General features: G+C 43.1%; 1 protein-coding gene across 1 annotated transcript in view; it reads left to right on the plus strand.

Annotated features, from left to right (window-relative positions):
• eaf2 (ELL associated factor 2) overlaps window positions 1–16,867 on the plus strand; it is a 32,018-nt gene that overhangs the window by 5,395 nt on the left and 9,756 nt on the right. The window contains exon 4 of the mRNA XM_084309922.1: window positions 9,375–9,562. Coding sequence (XP_084166048.1) covers window positions 9,375–9,562 — 188 coding nt within the window. The remainder of the gene's footprint in view (window positions 1–9,374; window positions 9,563–16,867) is intronic.

Raw genomic sequence — 16,867 nt, forward strand, 5'->3', positions numbered from 1 at the left:
TGTCCGCCAGGGCGGCAGCCACACATAATAATAATAATAATAATAGATTGGATTTGTAATGCACTTTTTGTTCACTGGGATCCCAAAGTGCTACACTACATGGTTAAAACAGTTAAAAAAAATTGAAATAAAATAGTTATTAGTCAAACAAATAAAATAAAATACAGAATAAAAATAAGATAAAAATAGAACATAGTTAATTAAAAACATAGTATAAACAGACAATTTAAAAACAAGCGCAATAAAATTAAAATAAAAAGCTAACAGTCAAAGGCCTTTTTGAACAGGTAGGTTTTCAGGCCTGCCTTCTCTCTCTATCTATCTATCTATCTATCTATCTATCTATCTATCTATCTATCTATCTATCTATCTATCTATCTATCTATCTATCTATCTAATCTACCTCTCTCTCTCTGTTCAATGATTTAAAGTGGCCAAACGTTACAATATAAATACTAATTGGATTTTTGGCTGGTAAAAAATCTGCCCGGCTGGTAGTTTTTTAAATCTACCAACCAAATGGCTGGTAAGTCAAAAAGTTAAAGTTTGTTCCCTGTGCCTAGCTATTCTCCTGTTATCCAGAGACGGCCTATCAAGTCGAAAACTGTGCGTGTGTGGTTTGATGACGCTTGTGAGTTGTGATAAATTACAAGGGAGCTTTGAATGTACTGACTGGTCTATATTTTTAGACAACGATGATCTCGACCTGGACAGTAAAGCTGACGGAGTCACCGCCTACATACATTTCTGTGTTGATGGCGCCATCCCCTGTAAAACAATTAAAACGTTCCCCAATGATGAGCCTTGGATGTCCAGGGAGGTGAAAGCTGCAATTAACCAAAAGAAGAGGGCATTCTCCACTGGTGATGATAGAGATATGATTAAACTACATTCTGTTGTGGAAGGACAGCTCATTCACTGAGAGACTTACACTGCATCAGGGTAAGACATTTTAAGTAATTTAGTAATATCTTTAAACTGAGACTTGATTGCTGACTTGACCAGCTGACTTGATTAAGACATTTTTAGTAATTTAGTAATATCTTTAAACTGAGACTTGATTGCTGACTTGACCAGCTGACTTGATTAAGACATTTTTAGTAATTTAGTAATATCTTTAAACTGAGACTTGATTGCTGACTTGACCAGCTGACTTGATTAAGACATTTTTAGTAATTTAGTAATATCTTTAAACTGAGACTTGATTGCTGACTTGACCAGCTGACTTGATTAAGGGGCGTGTTTAAAGCGGCCATTTTGTTTCCTTAAGTGACCCATTAAGGGCCAGGTGTTAGAAAGCACTAATTAGTGATAGGGATTTAAAGGCCTGCTGGCTTAGCGTCAGCGAAGCGTCGAGAAACGAAGAGGGACAAAGAGGAGTTTTCCTGGAGTTCTCTGCAGAGGGATCCAGGGATCCACCCAGCGCTAAGTACATCATAATCCTATCTTACACTCCACTCTGAAAAATCTCCCTTTCCCTCCCACTCTGCTATTTCTCTACTTCCTCCCTGCCACTCTTGACACCACAATGTGTCTCATATCCACAATCTGCTCCCCCAGAACAGACTCAACCCACCCACGGCAGTTTGCTAGCAACCCGGCTAATCTATCCTACCCTCCTACAGCCACTAATACACCTGTCACAGTACAGGGAGGCCTATGGAATTGTCAATCAGCAGTCAAGAAAGCTGACTTCATTACTGCCTACGCCCATAGTCAAAACCTGCAGCTCCTGGCTCTAACTGAGACCTGGATAACCCCCAATAACTCATCAACACCTGCAGCATTATCTACAAACTATAACTTCACTCACACACCTCGACCTTCCAGGCGGGGTGGAGGCACTGGCCTCATGACATCTCCTTCATGGACTACAAACGTAACACCCCTCCCAGCACTGTCACTCTCCTCTTTTGAATATCATGCAGTATCTGTCTCTAATCCTTTCAATCTCACCATTGTTACACTCTACCGCCCTCCAGGTCCGCTCGATCACTTCACAGATGAGCTGGACATGCTTCTAAGCTCCTTACCGGAAGATGGTACCCCTCTCCTTCTATTGGGCGACTTCAACCTGCCTGACTCATCTCAGTCAGTCATAGTAGTCTCCCTCCTACAATCATTTGACCTGACTCCCACTGCCATGCCTCCCACCCACAAAGCAGGCAACTCCTTGGATCTCATATTTTCCCGTAACTCCAGCATCATTAACACCACGGTAACTCCCCTACATGTATCTGACCATTCCTTCATATCCTTCTCACTAACTCTCATGCTTAACCGAAAGGTCTTCACCCCAACTCAAACCGTCTCACTCAGACGCAACCTGCCCTCCCTATCCCCCTCCACCCTCTCCTCTGACATACTATCCACTCTACCTTTGAGTGACACCTTCTCTGCTCTCTCCACAGAGATGGCAACCTCCACCCTCCTCTCAGCCCTTGCAACCTTCTTCGACAAGCTCTGTCCCCTCGTTGAGAAACCTGCCCGCCGTTCCCCACCCAGTCCATGGCTGACAGATCCAGTGAGAGAACAAAGACAGGTCCTGAGAGCAGCTGAAAGGAAGTATAGAAAGTCACGCCTCACTGCTGACATCGACACATATCACAACCTCTTGTTAACATTCTCCAAAACCATTACTAATGCCAAAGCTTCTTTCTTTCACCATAGGATCGAGGCCTCTGCCAAGAATCTTCGCAAACTGCATGCTACCATGTCCTCCCTCCTCACTCCCCCCCCACCCCCCCCTCCCTCATCTTTCTCTGCCGAAGACTTTGCGATCTTCTTTGAGGAAAAAGTGGAGAACATCCGCAGCTCCTTCTCCCAACCCCCACCCATTCCAAATGCTGAATCGAGAACCTCATCCTTCACTCTGTCATCTTTCTCTCCCATTACAGAAGCCGAGACCCTGACACTGGTAACGTCGAACCGTCCGACTACATGCCAGCTGGACCGGCTACCTTCCCCACTCCTCCAGTCCATAGCACCAGACATCCTCCCATTCCTAACTGCAACCATCAACTCCTCACTCAACTCGGGGGTGGTCCCCACCTCCCTAAAACAAGCCAGAGTCACGCCCCTCATAAAAAAACCATCCCTGAACCCTACCGTCATAGGCAACTACCGTCCTGTCTCTCTTCTCTCCTTCCTTTCTAAAACACTTGAACGTGCTGTATCCAACCAACTTACTGCTTATCTCTTACAGAATGACCTCCTAGACCCTAATCAGTCAGGCTTCAGGACTGGTCACTCCACAGAGACAGCCCTCATTGCGGTCACAGAGGCACTTCACTTAGCAAAAGCGAAAGGCCTCTCCTCTGTCCTGATTCTCCTAGATCTATCTGCAGCCTTCGACACAGTCAACCACCAGATCCTCCTCGCGGCCCTCGCAGGAATGGGAGTGGCTGGCTCTGCGCTGACATGGTTGTCATCATACCTCAATGACCGCTCCTACCAAGTGTCATGGAGAGGGACCCTGTCGGCCACCCGCCCCCTGCGGACGGGTGTCCCCCAGGGCTCGGTTTTAGGACCCCTTCTCTTCTCCCTCTACACTAAATCACTGGGTAACATTATCACGTCTCATGGCTTCTCCTACCACTGTTATGCCGACGATACTCAACTCTTCCTCTCCTTCCCTCCCTCAGATATCCACGTCTCTGAGCGGATCTCGGCCTGTCTGTCCGACATCTCCGCCTGGATGACGACCAACCACCTCAAACTGAACCTAAGCAAAACAGAATTGCTCCACCTGCCGGCCAAATCCTCCCCCCTGACCGACCTTTCCATCACAGTCGAGAATGCAGCTGTGACCGCGTCCCCGACCGCCAAGAACCTTGGTGTTGTCCTCGACGACCAGTTGAACTTCTCTGCTCACATCGCAGCGACAACCAGAACCTGCCGATTCCTCCTGAGCAACGTCAGAAGGATACGCCCCTTCCTGACAAAAGAAGCCACCCAACTCCTCGTCCAATCAACAGTCATCTCCCGCCTCGACTACTGCAACGCACTGCTCGCTGGCCTCCCGGCCACTGCCACTAAGCCTCTTCAACTCATTCAGAACGCAGCGGCCCGCCTGATCTCAAACCTACCGAAGTCGGCCCATGTCACCCCACTTCTTAGGGACCTGCACTGGCTCCCCATTGCTGCACGAATCCGCTTCAAGGCCCTTGACCTAGCATACCGTGCGGCAAAGGGAACTGCTCCCGCCTACCTCCGGTCAATGGTCTCTAACTACACACCCTCAAGACCCCTACGCTCTGCATCTTCTGGCCGCCTCAGACCTACTCCTATCCAAGCTCCGGGAGGGTCATCAAAGAGAAGTCGCCTATTCTCAGTCCTTGCCCCACAATGGTGGAATGAACTACCCACCCCAGTTAGGACAGCCGAAACACGTCCAATCTTTCGCCGTCGACTAAAGACTCACTTCTTCAACCATTATCTGAATTAAAAAAAAAAAAAAAAAAAAAAAAAAAATCTAACCCTAACTAACCATACTGTCATGCACTTGTCCTAATAAACTAACCTACACTGTAGCACTCAACACTTTGATGAACATTGTTACTCAGCTGATAGAGTTGTGCTCTTCCTGATGGCTTGTCGTACAGAACTTGTAAGTCGCTTTGGATAAAAGCGTCAGCTAAATGACTAAATGTAAATGTAAATGTCAAAGGGAGCTGAAAGCTAAAATAAAACAAGCAAAACTTAAATATAAAGATAGGGTGGAAAGACAAATGTCCAATACCAATACCAGGGGCCTTTGGAAAGGCATTCAATCAATCACTGATTGGACCAACAATTCCAATTGTCTGGGCCCTGAGATTGATGTTAATCATGCAAACCAGTTCTTTGCTAGGTTTTCGATGAATTTTATTTCTCTGCTGAGCAGGAGAGTATCCTCTCCTCTCTGGCTCAGCCTAGTCCTGTGGACAGTTGTCCCCCTATTGTCATCTCTATTGAAGAGGTTCGTCAGGAGTTTAAGCGCATAAAGGTAAACAAGGGCCCCAGGCCTGATTTTTATCCACGCACCCTCAAGGTCTGTGCTGACCAGTTGTGCCATGTTTTTCATTCTCTTTTTTCTCTATCCTTGTCTTCATCTGCTCTTCCTGTAATGTGGTTAACATCATGTATTGTCCCTATTCCTAAAAAGAACAATGTGTGTGTAATAGCCTCACTAACCTGAGACCTATTGCTCTGACATGTCACATCATGAAATGTTTTGAAAGGGTTGTGCTGGGCCACCTCAGGGAGCAGGTGGCACCTTATTTAGACCCCTTGCAATTTGCATATAGGAAGAGTGTAGGAGTCGACGATGCACTGATTTTTATGTTGCACCAAATGTATCTAGCCACCTTGAATCGTCTGCCAGCTCTGTTAGGGTAATGTTCTTTGATTTTTCTAGCGCTTTCAATACAATCCAGCCACATATCCTAGCAAACAAAATGATCCAGTTTAAACTGCACAACTCAACCATCTCTTGGTGCACGAAATATCTTGTTCCTCCACCTCAGTTTGTCAGGCTGGATGACATAGTATCGGATGTCATCTGGACAAAAACTGGAGCCCCCCAGGGAACAGTTTTGGCGCCCTTCCTCTTTGTGCTCTATACTGCCGACTGCAGACACAGCGAGGCCATGTGCCATATGCAAAAAAAATTCTGATGACACAGCGCTGATCGGTCTAATCAACAAAGGCGATGACCAAGCCTATAAAAAGGAGATTGACTCATTTGTCCACTGGTGCAATGCCAACTTCTTGGAATTAAACATCGAAAAAACCAAGGAGTTGGTCATCAACTTCAGTAGGAAGGAGGTGAATGTCTCTCCTGTCATCATTAGGGGGCAGGAGGTTGAAATAGTCCAGTCCTATAAATACCTTGGTGTTCACCTGGACGGTAAGCTGGACTGGAAGCAGAACACAGATTCTGTGTTTAAAAAAAGCCCAGTCTCGGCTCTTTCATCTGAGAAAACTTTGTTCTTTTGACATCAGCAGGTCACTTCTCTATGTATTTTACCAAGGTATCCTGGTTAGTGTCCTGTTCAATGCTGTTCTCTGCTGGGGGGGCAGCATCACTGTTTTGGACAAAAAACGTATAAATAAAATCATCATAGCGTTGTAGTTGTAGATCTAGGTTAACTGTGTCCTGGTAGTTGTAGAGTAGTAGTAGATCTAGGTTAACTGTGTCCTGGTAGAGTAGTAGTAGTTGTAGCGTTGTAGTTGTAGATCTAGGTTAACTGTGTCCTGGTAGTTGTAGAGTAGTAGTAGCTGTAGTAGTAGTATATCTAGGTTAACTATGTCCTGGAGTGGTAGTTGTAGAGTAGAGTAGATCTAGGTTAACTGTGTCCTGGAGTGGTAGTTGTAGAGTAGTAGTAGCTGAAGTACAACCACACACACACACACAACACAATAAACACACATACACACTAAACAACGATGCATACAGGATTATTTATGACTATTTTTAAACTGAATAATTTTATTCTTATTATTTGCTAGATCCAAATGTGAAACACTGTGATTATTTGTTCATGAACTACAGGAGTATTACTGAATAGAGAGCCTATTAAGATGCTAGATCCTAATGTGAAACACTGTGATTTGCCATATCTTGCTATGCTCGCTCATGCCTGTATTTTTTATGTCCGTTCTATTTTATAATTTTTTGACTATTTTTAAACTGAATCATTTTAAACTATTTTTACTATTTGTGTTACTGAAAACTGTAAGCGGAGAGCCTATTGGGATGCTAGATCCTAATGTGAAACACTGTGATTCTACCCGTCTATCTTTTTATGCTCGCTTATGCCTGTATTTTTTACTGTTGTGAAGCACTTTGAACTGCAACCTCTGTATGAAAAGTGCTATACAAATAAAGTTATTATTATTATCAAAAAGGCTGGCTCAGTGATTGGCCTTCCTCATGATTCCCTGGAGATCACCATAGTCAAGCGAACCAGGACTAAACTGAACACCATTTTATCTTTTGTAGGCCACCCATTGTTTAGTATTTTCGATGCTCTGCAAAGCTCATTTAGTAACAGATTGCTGATGCCTCAATGCTCTACTGAGCGATTGAGAAGGTCCTTTGTACCTGCTGCGGTAAAAAAAATTAACGAACACCGATAGCACTATGTTAAGAGGCTCTCCTATTGTGTTGTGTATCCTGTAGTGTATTGTATCATGTAACTGTGTCTTTCATGTTTGTATGTGTATTCGCTCTGGTGGCAAATCATGTTTCCCCTCAGGGATTAAGAAATAAACCATACCATATTCACGTAACTCACATATTCAAATGATTCCTGTAATTCCTGTACAGTAACTTCAACTAATAATGTTAAATTATTAGGTCATCCTGGGACCACTCACGTTTGATGCCAACATCCTCAACTATCTGCAACATCAGAGCGCATCAGGTGCAGACAGTCTGGCATCTATTAACTAAATTTAGAATGCAATTTGGCTTTTAACTGAAGCCGGGCGCAACACTAGACATGTTTAGCAAAACATTAAATATCTTTGGAACAGTTTGTGATAAGGACTCGCCTTATTTTGTTTCGGAATCTGAATATTATGAATGATCTCAACATTGACATTGTATCTCTCCGGGGAGAAATAAGCGTACAACGAAAAAAACGTCACTCGCCACTTAAAGAAATCAAAATCGTGTATTTAACAACCTCAAAAACGTTCGAAACACGGTTTATATGAACTTAATAAATAAACAAAATGAAAAATCTACTTATGTCAACGAAAATGTCCAGTAGGCCTAACTAAATAACAGATACATCTCCGTTACACGCAAGCAGCGTCTGATGGCCAAATCTGTCAGACGGCACTGGAGTAGATGTACAGTACTGTTACATCCAGACATTTATGACACAAAGATATACAAATATACAGTACTGCTTAACACATTAATTGCCAAAAACGAGTTAACTCGTTATTGCCCGCCATGCGAATATCGTTATTTCTTTTATTCGCTATATCTATTCATAATTCATGGCTGCAGCCTCTGCAGACCCTGGTGAATGTGTCTGAGCTGGCAGACGGTCAACACCGCCCTCTACTGCCTTGCGGAGCTATTGCACTTCATTGGAAACGGTCTGGTGTGTTTTCTGAGCCGATCTGAGCCGTGGGGGCGGGGTTTAAATACTCAGGCGAGGCAGGCCTTTACAACGATGGCATGGAACACTAACCCCGCCCGCCCGTTCATGTGTAACGCTCGGTAATGTCGGGGACAGGATCGATGTGGATAACTGGAATGGCCATCAGATAATTGGATTATTTTTTTGCATTACATCAGACAAGGTAAGAACACTATATATAAAATCTTGCGTTGATCTGATATTTCTTTCTCCCGCGATCAAAGCTATCTGTGTGGACCGTGTTGTGCTTTCTGCGGTGGGGGGCGCCCCGCTACGAGGGCCATTTCATGTATGCACGAGGAGACATAATAATGATCTAGCGTTGATTTCAGGATGATTAGATAATCAATCGAAAAATTACAACGTGATAACTCGTCTTTTCCTGGAATTACTCAGAATCACTCAAACTATACTCTATACTCAATCAAGTTTTTTGCATGTTGACCAGAAGCAACTCACTGACAGTCGACGGCGTTATTAGATCCATAGCTATAATATAAAATATAGTTTTAGGACTCGCAAGTTTGGCATTCTAATACTATATCCATTGAATAAAGACCTGGTGCTGAAGGAGGATCAGCGCCCCCTGCTGCTGGTGGTCAATGTGTTAAGAGGCAGAGATCAATAAAAGAAAATATATACATTCGAGGGGGAAGAAACTGTACATGCTATTTCTGTCTGCCATTTCAGCACCAGGCGCTGTCCATTGCTATTACATTCATGCGCTTCAAGGCTACAGGCGCCTATTGCCATAGATTACAACAGTCTGAGCATGCGTAGTGAGCTGTGACGTCATCGTTTATCTAGACTATGCGTTTACAGTGGCCACACGGATCCACTGAACCGATATTTTGAAAAATCTTCACATTAAAATGCGTTTTCAAAAATCTCTTTACATTTCTGAAAACACTGTTTACGTGTGGATGAAAGGCCCAAACGTGGAAGAAAATGTGCGTTTTGCAAAAGATCTGGATTCGTGTGGACATGATGGCCTAAAACCATCTCCATACAGGATCCAATGTAATTGTATAAGGCTGTCCTCAATCAGTCGACTAATCGATGAGGTGATTTCATCGACAGATTGGTAAAAATGTGGGTACCTGCCTGTGTGTTCTTAGGGCTGAGGGCAGTAGTAAGATCCATTCTGTTTGTGTACCGGCCTGTGTGTTCTCAGGGTTGAGGGCAGTAGTAGTAAGATCCATTCTGTTTGTGTACCTGCCTGTGTGTTCTCAGGGCTGAGGGCAGTAGTAAGATCCATTCACGTATGGAGCAGCAGACCAGTCGTCTAAGCCAGCAGGTGAAGACCAGCAGTAGCAGCAGCAGCAGCAGCAACAACAACAACAAGACCCCAACCGGCTCCAAGAGCTCTCCGCCCAAAGAGAAAATGTCCCCTGCCTCGCCCATGGACGACATCGAGAGAGGTAGCTGATTGATTGCTTAAATGTATCATCCTTAAAATATGGGCTGCTTATCAAACGGAACAGTCCCACATAATACTAGAACAGTTAATTTTGATTTATAATCTTAACCCCTTAAGCCAGTAGCCATATTTTCTGAAAATTTGCCTAAAAAGATATACCTAAGTAAATGGAAGATTGCTCCACTTCTACAAGGTCCATTTGCATGTTCTTGGTATCTAGGGACATCTATGGATCTCAGGGAATGTATTCCCAGTGTCAGAAATATTGTGTCTGTTACTAGGCTTGAGTAAATTGTAATGAACCAAAGGAGAATATACATTTTCTTTTTTCATCTCTAAAATTGACCAGACATGAAGAATTGCCACGGAGCTCATTCAGCACCTTCTTGAGATCACGTGTACAACAAATCTAAGCAAATTAATAAAAGGCAGATGATTAAAGGAAAACTCCAACATTTTGGGAAATTAGCTTATTTAACATCTTCCCTGGAGTTAGACAAGATACCTTTTTTGTCTCTGTGCGTGCATTTAGCTTTGGGAACAGTCGCTCCGTTAGCGTCGCTTAGCTTCATCACTGGAAGTGGGGGAGGACAGGAGCCTGACGTTCCCTTACAGTGTATACAGTCACCAAATACACTCCAAATACAACTCCAAAACGTTCATGTAAACATGTTGTGACCTGTGTATTCACCACGTGGAGAAATAAAAAAATAATTGAATTAGACAATTACGTTTTCTAAGCAAATATACTCGGAACAATTTTTTGCCTAAGCACTCGTCTCTGCGCGCAGCCAGTTATTTCTACGTGAAGCCGTGTTTGTGGACATTCTCATTAATTCAAAGGATCCGAACCGATTGAAGTTTATGGATACCATGACTTAAAATCCTCTTACCTTGACTATTAAAAGCCTCCCCAATTTAGAAAACAGTAATCCAATGGCTGGTATTGATAATATAATACTAACTACTGCACGCTTGGAGCTAACCGGAGCTAACACAGAACAGGATGGTAAAGCAAATATAATGACTTCCTTTCTGGGGTTTTCAAAATAAAAGTGCGACGTTTATAGCAGCGGAAAACGTTTATTTTGTACATTATCTAACGTTAACACGAACCTAAACTAACGTTACAACTAACCTAAAGTTAGTTTAGGTTCGTGTTAACGTTAGATAATGTACAAAATAAACTTGTCTATTTGCTTATAAAACGTAATTGTCTAATTCAATTATTTTTATTTCTCCACGTGGTGAATACACGGGTCACAACATGTTTACATGAACGTTTTGGAGTTGTATTTGGAGTGTATTTGGTGACTGTATACACTGTAAGGGAACGTCAGGCTCCTGTCCTCCCCCACTTCCAGTGATGAAGCTAAGCTACGCTAACGGAGCGACTGTTCCCAAAGCTAAATGCACGCACAGAGACAAAAAAGGTATCTTGTCTAACTCCAGGGAAGATGTTAAATAAGCTAATTTCCCAAAATGTTGGAGTTTTCCTTTAACAGGAGGTTTTGTAGATACAGTACTGAATTCTGCCATCCGGACACATGCCATTTGAAATATGATTATAGAATATAGAATATCAGGCCTATAAATGACCTTATTATGGCCAAGTCACACATCTATGGATCAGGCCAAATCGCATCTTTCCAATGGCCGCGTTCAATCTGGATTTAGTACCACCAGGCGCCCCCGACAGGGCAGCAAAAACCGTGAATGAAATCTAGTGTAAGTACAGTTACTTTTTTATAATGTACATTTCTCCGCCATTTTTCATCAGATTGCTGGCGTAAAAACTGGGAAGTGTAGTTCTTTGAAATTCGAAAAGCCCTGGGTCTTCCCGTTCATAGGACTACACACACTTATGACAGCTGGCTTTACTTCCGCCTAAATCCTCATATTTCACTAACACTTAAAATCATTGGTAAACAAATGTAGTGCTGAAAATATACACATTGACTGCCGTTTTGATAGGGTTAGGGTCTTTACTCTTGGCTACATTTGACAAAGAAATGCGGGCGGCTGGGTGGCGCAACGGACTAAGCGTTCGTCACCAACGCAAGAGACACTGGTATCGAATCCGGCTGTCAGCGTTGCCTCCGGCTTGGCCGGCCGTCATACTGGCTCGATTGGCAGAGTCAGCGGGAGGGAAGCCGGCGAGGGTGGGTCCGGGTCGTTGTAAAACAGCGACTCCTACAGTTCGGTCGGGTCGCCTGCACAGCGAGGGAAGGATCTGGAGGGAGGTAGTGTGACCCTTCCACACGTTACACTCTCCCCAGTGAGAGTCCGCGCTGCCAGGTGAAAAGAAGTGGTGGGCTGGGTACACATGTGATAGTCTCCTCCCTCCCAGACCGACGGTAGGGGGTAGAGTGCGCAACGACCAGGAAGGGGATTGGGAATTGGCATAACGACTAACATTGGGAGGGGAGAAAAAATGGAAAAAGAAGGGGGGAAAAGATAATAATAATAATAATAATAAAATAAAAAAATGCAACATTAATTAATATGTTCTGTATTGATCGATTTATGGCGTGATCCGAAAATGCCGTTTTTTACGCGTGGATGAAAGGCCCAAACGTTGAGGAAAATGTGCGTTTTGCTAAATATCCGTACTCGTGTGGTGTGTGGACAGGGCCTTAATTGCGTTTTGATTGAGCTCACCTGTCACCGTGCGCGTCTGGCACAGGTGTGTTGCATCGGGGCTGATGCCGCGTTCACGTTACATGGGAAGAAGCGGAAGAACCAGCTTCCGACTGGGAAAAACCATTCACGTCAGCCTCCTAGTGGTAATTCCTACTAGGACACATGGGATTTTTTTTATAGATCCCGATATCTCCCACTTCGCGTCACGAATTGCGGAAGTATGGATGTGGGCGTTTCATCGAGTCAATGCGTGAAGGCTTCCAAGTTGTAGCAACGAGATGTCCTCTGGTTCTTCCGCTTCTTCCCACGTAACGTGAACGCGGCATGAGTGCTCTGCTCTGCCGGGAGTCTCCTCTGACTTCCTAATATGGGCATATGCCCCGGTACCTAGTGCCGAGATATAGCGGCCCTCTAGTACTATGCCAGCTGGTCTGCCATAGTATACGTGTGTATGTATGTACATTTGCTATAGGCTGCTCTTTTTGGCATGAATTATGCTAACAATCCTGATTCCTGAGCCTATTTTATTCAAAAGGAAGATATTGATTTACATATGTATATATATCATCTTTTTTATAATCTTATCTCCTAAGCACTAACATAGTGTGGAGTGGAGAGATAACACATAATACATATAATAATAACATGCAGATTAACTACAGTAAATTAGCTATTAATATTTTTTTATTATGTAAGTTTCAACAGTGTCAAAATATTATTAATAAAAAAAATTAAGTATAAATAAAGTACTATTTATATAAAATAGTTTGTCATGGTATCGCTTTAGAACCGGTATTTTTTAAAGATGAAGATTAGGGGCGCCCCAGTGGCGAACCACATAGCGCGCTCAGCCGCGACACGGCCGACCCGGGTTCGACTCCCGAACCCGTCGTTATTTGCCGAATGTCTTCCCCCCACTCTGTCTCCCATTCCTCCTCTGTCTCTCTCTACTGGACTGCCCAGTAGCAATAAAGCGATAAAAACGCCAAAAAAGAAATCTTAAAAAAAAAATTTGATTAAAGATTAAAATTAAAGATTAGATAAATAATCGTAATAATTGTGATACTTAACACTTTGAATGCCCAGCAGGGGGCGCACATTTAGTGCTTAAATGCCCACCATCCGCTTCAATGTTAACGTTAATATTGCCTAATCTATGTTTTAAATTATGGCTATGTGTCTAATCTGCCCGTCGCATTATCAATGACCCATTTCCAGTCAACATTGTCGAAGCGGATTGTTTTTTTATCGGTTAATTTCCGTTTTTATAGCATTTTCAAGAAGAAAAAAAAAGAATCCCTGCTAAACGCTGATGTACTGTAATATTCTAGAACGTTGTCATTGTTCGGCCTATTTATGAATAGTTTTCAAATAAACGCTAGATTATCGATAGTATATGTGTACGTATGCACGCTGGTGCCGCAAGCTGTAAATCGATTATCTTATTTCCTGATCACTCGCACAGTCAAAACAGCCATATCACATATAGGGGGAAAGCTTATATCTCCGTGAAAAAAGGTCTGATTATCCTAATACTGGTCAAATAGATTCCTTACCTGAGATCAGATGGTATCCAAATGGATTATTCCAATTCCTGATCGACCATTCCAAAAATGTATCATTTTATTTATCCCACACGTATACTGTAAAACAGCGTATACACATTGTGCTGAGGGTCCAACATGAAGCTGATCGGCCCCGGTTACATGCGTGAGAAGTAAAATGTGGAGTCCGGGTTTTTTTCCCACATGCATTTTCATCGAGTCTAATCCAAAAGGGTGAATTACCATCTGGGAGACGATAGGGGGTGCTTTTTTCACATCTGAGCGCCTGGGGTGGCTGATTTACCAACGGTAGACTCGGTTGATGAAATATGAATTCAGATCGCTAATAAAAAAAAAAGAAAAGAGAGAGAGAGAGAAAACGAATATTCTCGTTATGGGCATTCAACCCGCGGGGGGTAAACCCGAGAAAACTCGGGTTGGGCATCCAAAGTGTTAAAGTGCCACTTGCAGGTTAAACCCTACTCTTCAATTATGGGTAGTTTACATCATTGGTATCTAATTTCATTATCTATTTTTTTCCATTTGACGCCGGAAATGCCACTCAGAAAGGGTTAAAAAGGTCCACGCACGAATAACATGTACGGAGCAAATCAAAAAGCTTATCAGACGCTAGCAGGGCCGTGACGTCACTGCCGGTAACTTATGCCTTATGCCCGTCCGGGTCATAGTACTACTGGCTATATGGCTCTGGCTAACGTCGTTACCCCGCTAATGTTAGCATTATGTCTACTGTCGCGAACCATTTTAAATCGGGGCATGTAAAAGAGTTTTGGGAATGAGTAAAATGTGCAGGTCCTCTTCTCAGACCTGTGGGGCAAAGCACTGCACACGCATCATGCCGGCTAGCAAGCTACACGTCGCGGCATGTTGATACGATAGTAGCCCCTCGGATAGCACTTGGTGCATCACAGTCACGAAACGGGCTACCACGATAGCTATTAGCTAACTAAAGTTAACGTTACAAGCTCAAACACCTTATAACTACTACTATTGTCGTGTCCATAAGTTCCCTGGCAGAATACTTGTGAGGACAAAGGTATACAAAGAGGAGAGAACCATTTTAAATTGGGGCATGTTAGGAGTTTCGAGAATGCTGGCTACCAAGCTAGCTAACTTATCTACTAACGTTATATACACACAATATGTACAACGACACAATGATTTACATTATTACAAATATGGTAACGTGGTTGTGGCTTTTACAAATAGTGGTTCGCTTTGGAGATGAATGGCTATGATCACGGAGCAATAGTGTTAGGTGAAACAGATACATTTTCATTAATTCACTCCTCGGCTAGTAGTAGCAAGGCTCTCTGCTTCCTGCCACTACCTGCCTGTGACTCTCAGAGCCCCTGGCTGCCCTGCACCTGATGTGACATCATCATTAAGATGACACGCACGTTATGAACCATGAATTAAAATATCCACGTGCGTGGTGGTTGTGTTTGGGTCGACAAAATGTTTGATAAAAACGCTAAAACTGGGTCAATTTCTTCTTTTTTTCCTCTTCATGAAAGTCACCGTTGGCCTAGTCACATTGTTTATTGAACAAAAATACAACCTGCAAGTTGGCCTTTAAGCTGGTATCGGTATCGAAGTCAAACTTTTGGTACCGTGAGATTCGTGACAACACTAGTCCGGATAAGACAGCATCTGAGTCTGGACCTGGACCACGGCCCTCCTATTAGCGATGTAAACATATTGTATGTATATGTTTGTGCCTTTCTTAGGCCCTGTTTAGACGGAAACGCTAGCAGGTGAATCCGCAAAAATATTTTTTCGGATGTGCCTTTTGTTTATACGGCAACAGCGTTTTTATAGGGAGAAACCGCAAAAAAGTGAGACCACCTTCCTGGGTGGAATTCCTAGAAACGATAAACCTTTGCGCTATCATCTAAACTGTCAAACCGCATAAAACTATGACAAAAGGGTCCTCAAGGCTCTCGTCGCGCGTACTGCTTACATCACAGGCATGCGCCAGTAGCCTAGAAGCGTAAACAAAGCATGTCTGATTCTATCCATGGCGATCACCTGAAGGCTACATTGGCAGTACTTTTAAATACACAAGAATCTGTCCCGCGGCTATCGCAACTATTAGTGACTGGAGCCACTGTCTGTGGGTGACTCTGCTTTGGTCCAATCACATTCCCCCACCCACAGTCTGCGAATCAGAGGCAGAGTAGGGCGGGTCTTCACAGCACGTCATGTGACATATGCGCCAATCGTGTGACAGCGGGGCTCCGTCGTCTCGAGTCTTTACAGCCTCGTCTGCACACAGAATTCCATCCCAAAACACTAGTCTAAACGCAAAATTAAAAGTGAGACCGCAAGACGACTTTTGTGGTTTCTGTTCAGACTCTCTCCGTCTAAACATGGCCTTAGGCTACTTATTTGAGGTGTGTGTGTTCGTTCGTTCCCCAAGCCTGTTTTTGGTTCGAACATTCACCAGGGTTTAAATCATGCAAAATAGAAAATGTGCTCCTAAATACTTTTTCTGGTTCAGTACTGTCAAGTCTTTCCGCACATTTACGCATATAATGTAGCGCGGTTATTAACCTGTTCCACCCATGGAATATTTTTGCCTAAAATATATACCTAGGTAAATGGAATATTGCTTCACTTCTACAAGGTCCATTTGCATATTCTTGGTATCTAGGGACATCTATGGTCCTCAGGGAATGTATTCACAGTGTCAGAAATATTGTGTCTATTACTAGGCTTGCTTAAATTGTGATGAAACAAAGGAGAATATGAATTATGATTTGTCTTTGCATCTTTGACAGTGAATAACACCATGATAATAATGACCAAACTTAAAAAACTGCCACTGATCTCGTTCAGTACCCTCTTGAGATCATGTGTAAAAGAAATCGAAGGAAGTTAATAAAGGGAAGATGATTAAACCGAAGGTTCTGTTGATACAGTACTGAATTCTCCCATCCGGACCAATGCAATTTGAAATATTATTATAGAATATAGAATATGATGCTTATAAATTACCTTATTATAGCCAATTCGCACATTTATATATACATATATTATCTTTCAAATGCCTGAGTTCAATTTGGATTTAGTATCACCAGGCGTGCATTAGTGTT

This window comes from Notolepis coatsorum (assembly GCF_963971535.1).
Source record: "Notolepis coatsorum genome assembly, chromosome: 3".
NCBI lineage: Eukaryota > Metazoa > Chordata > Actinopteri > Aulopiformes > Paralepididae > Notolepis > Notolepis coatsorum.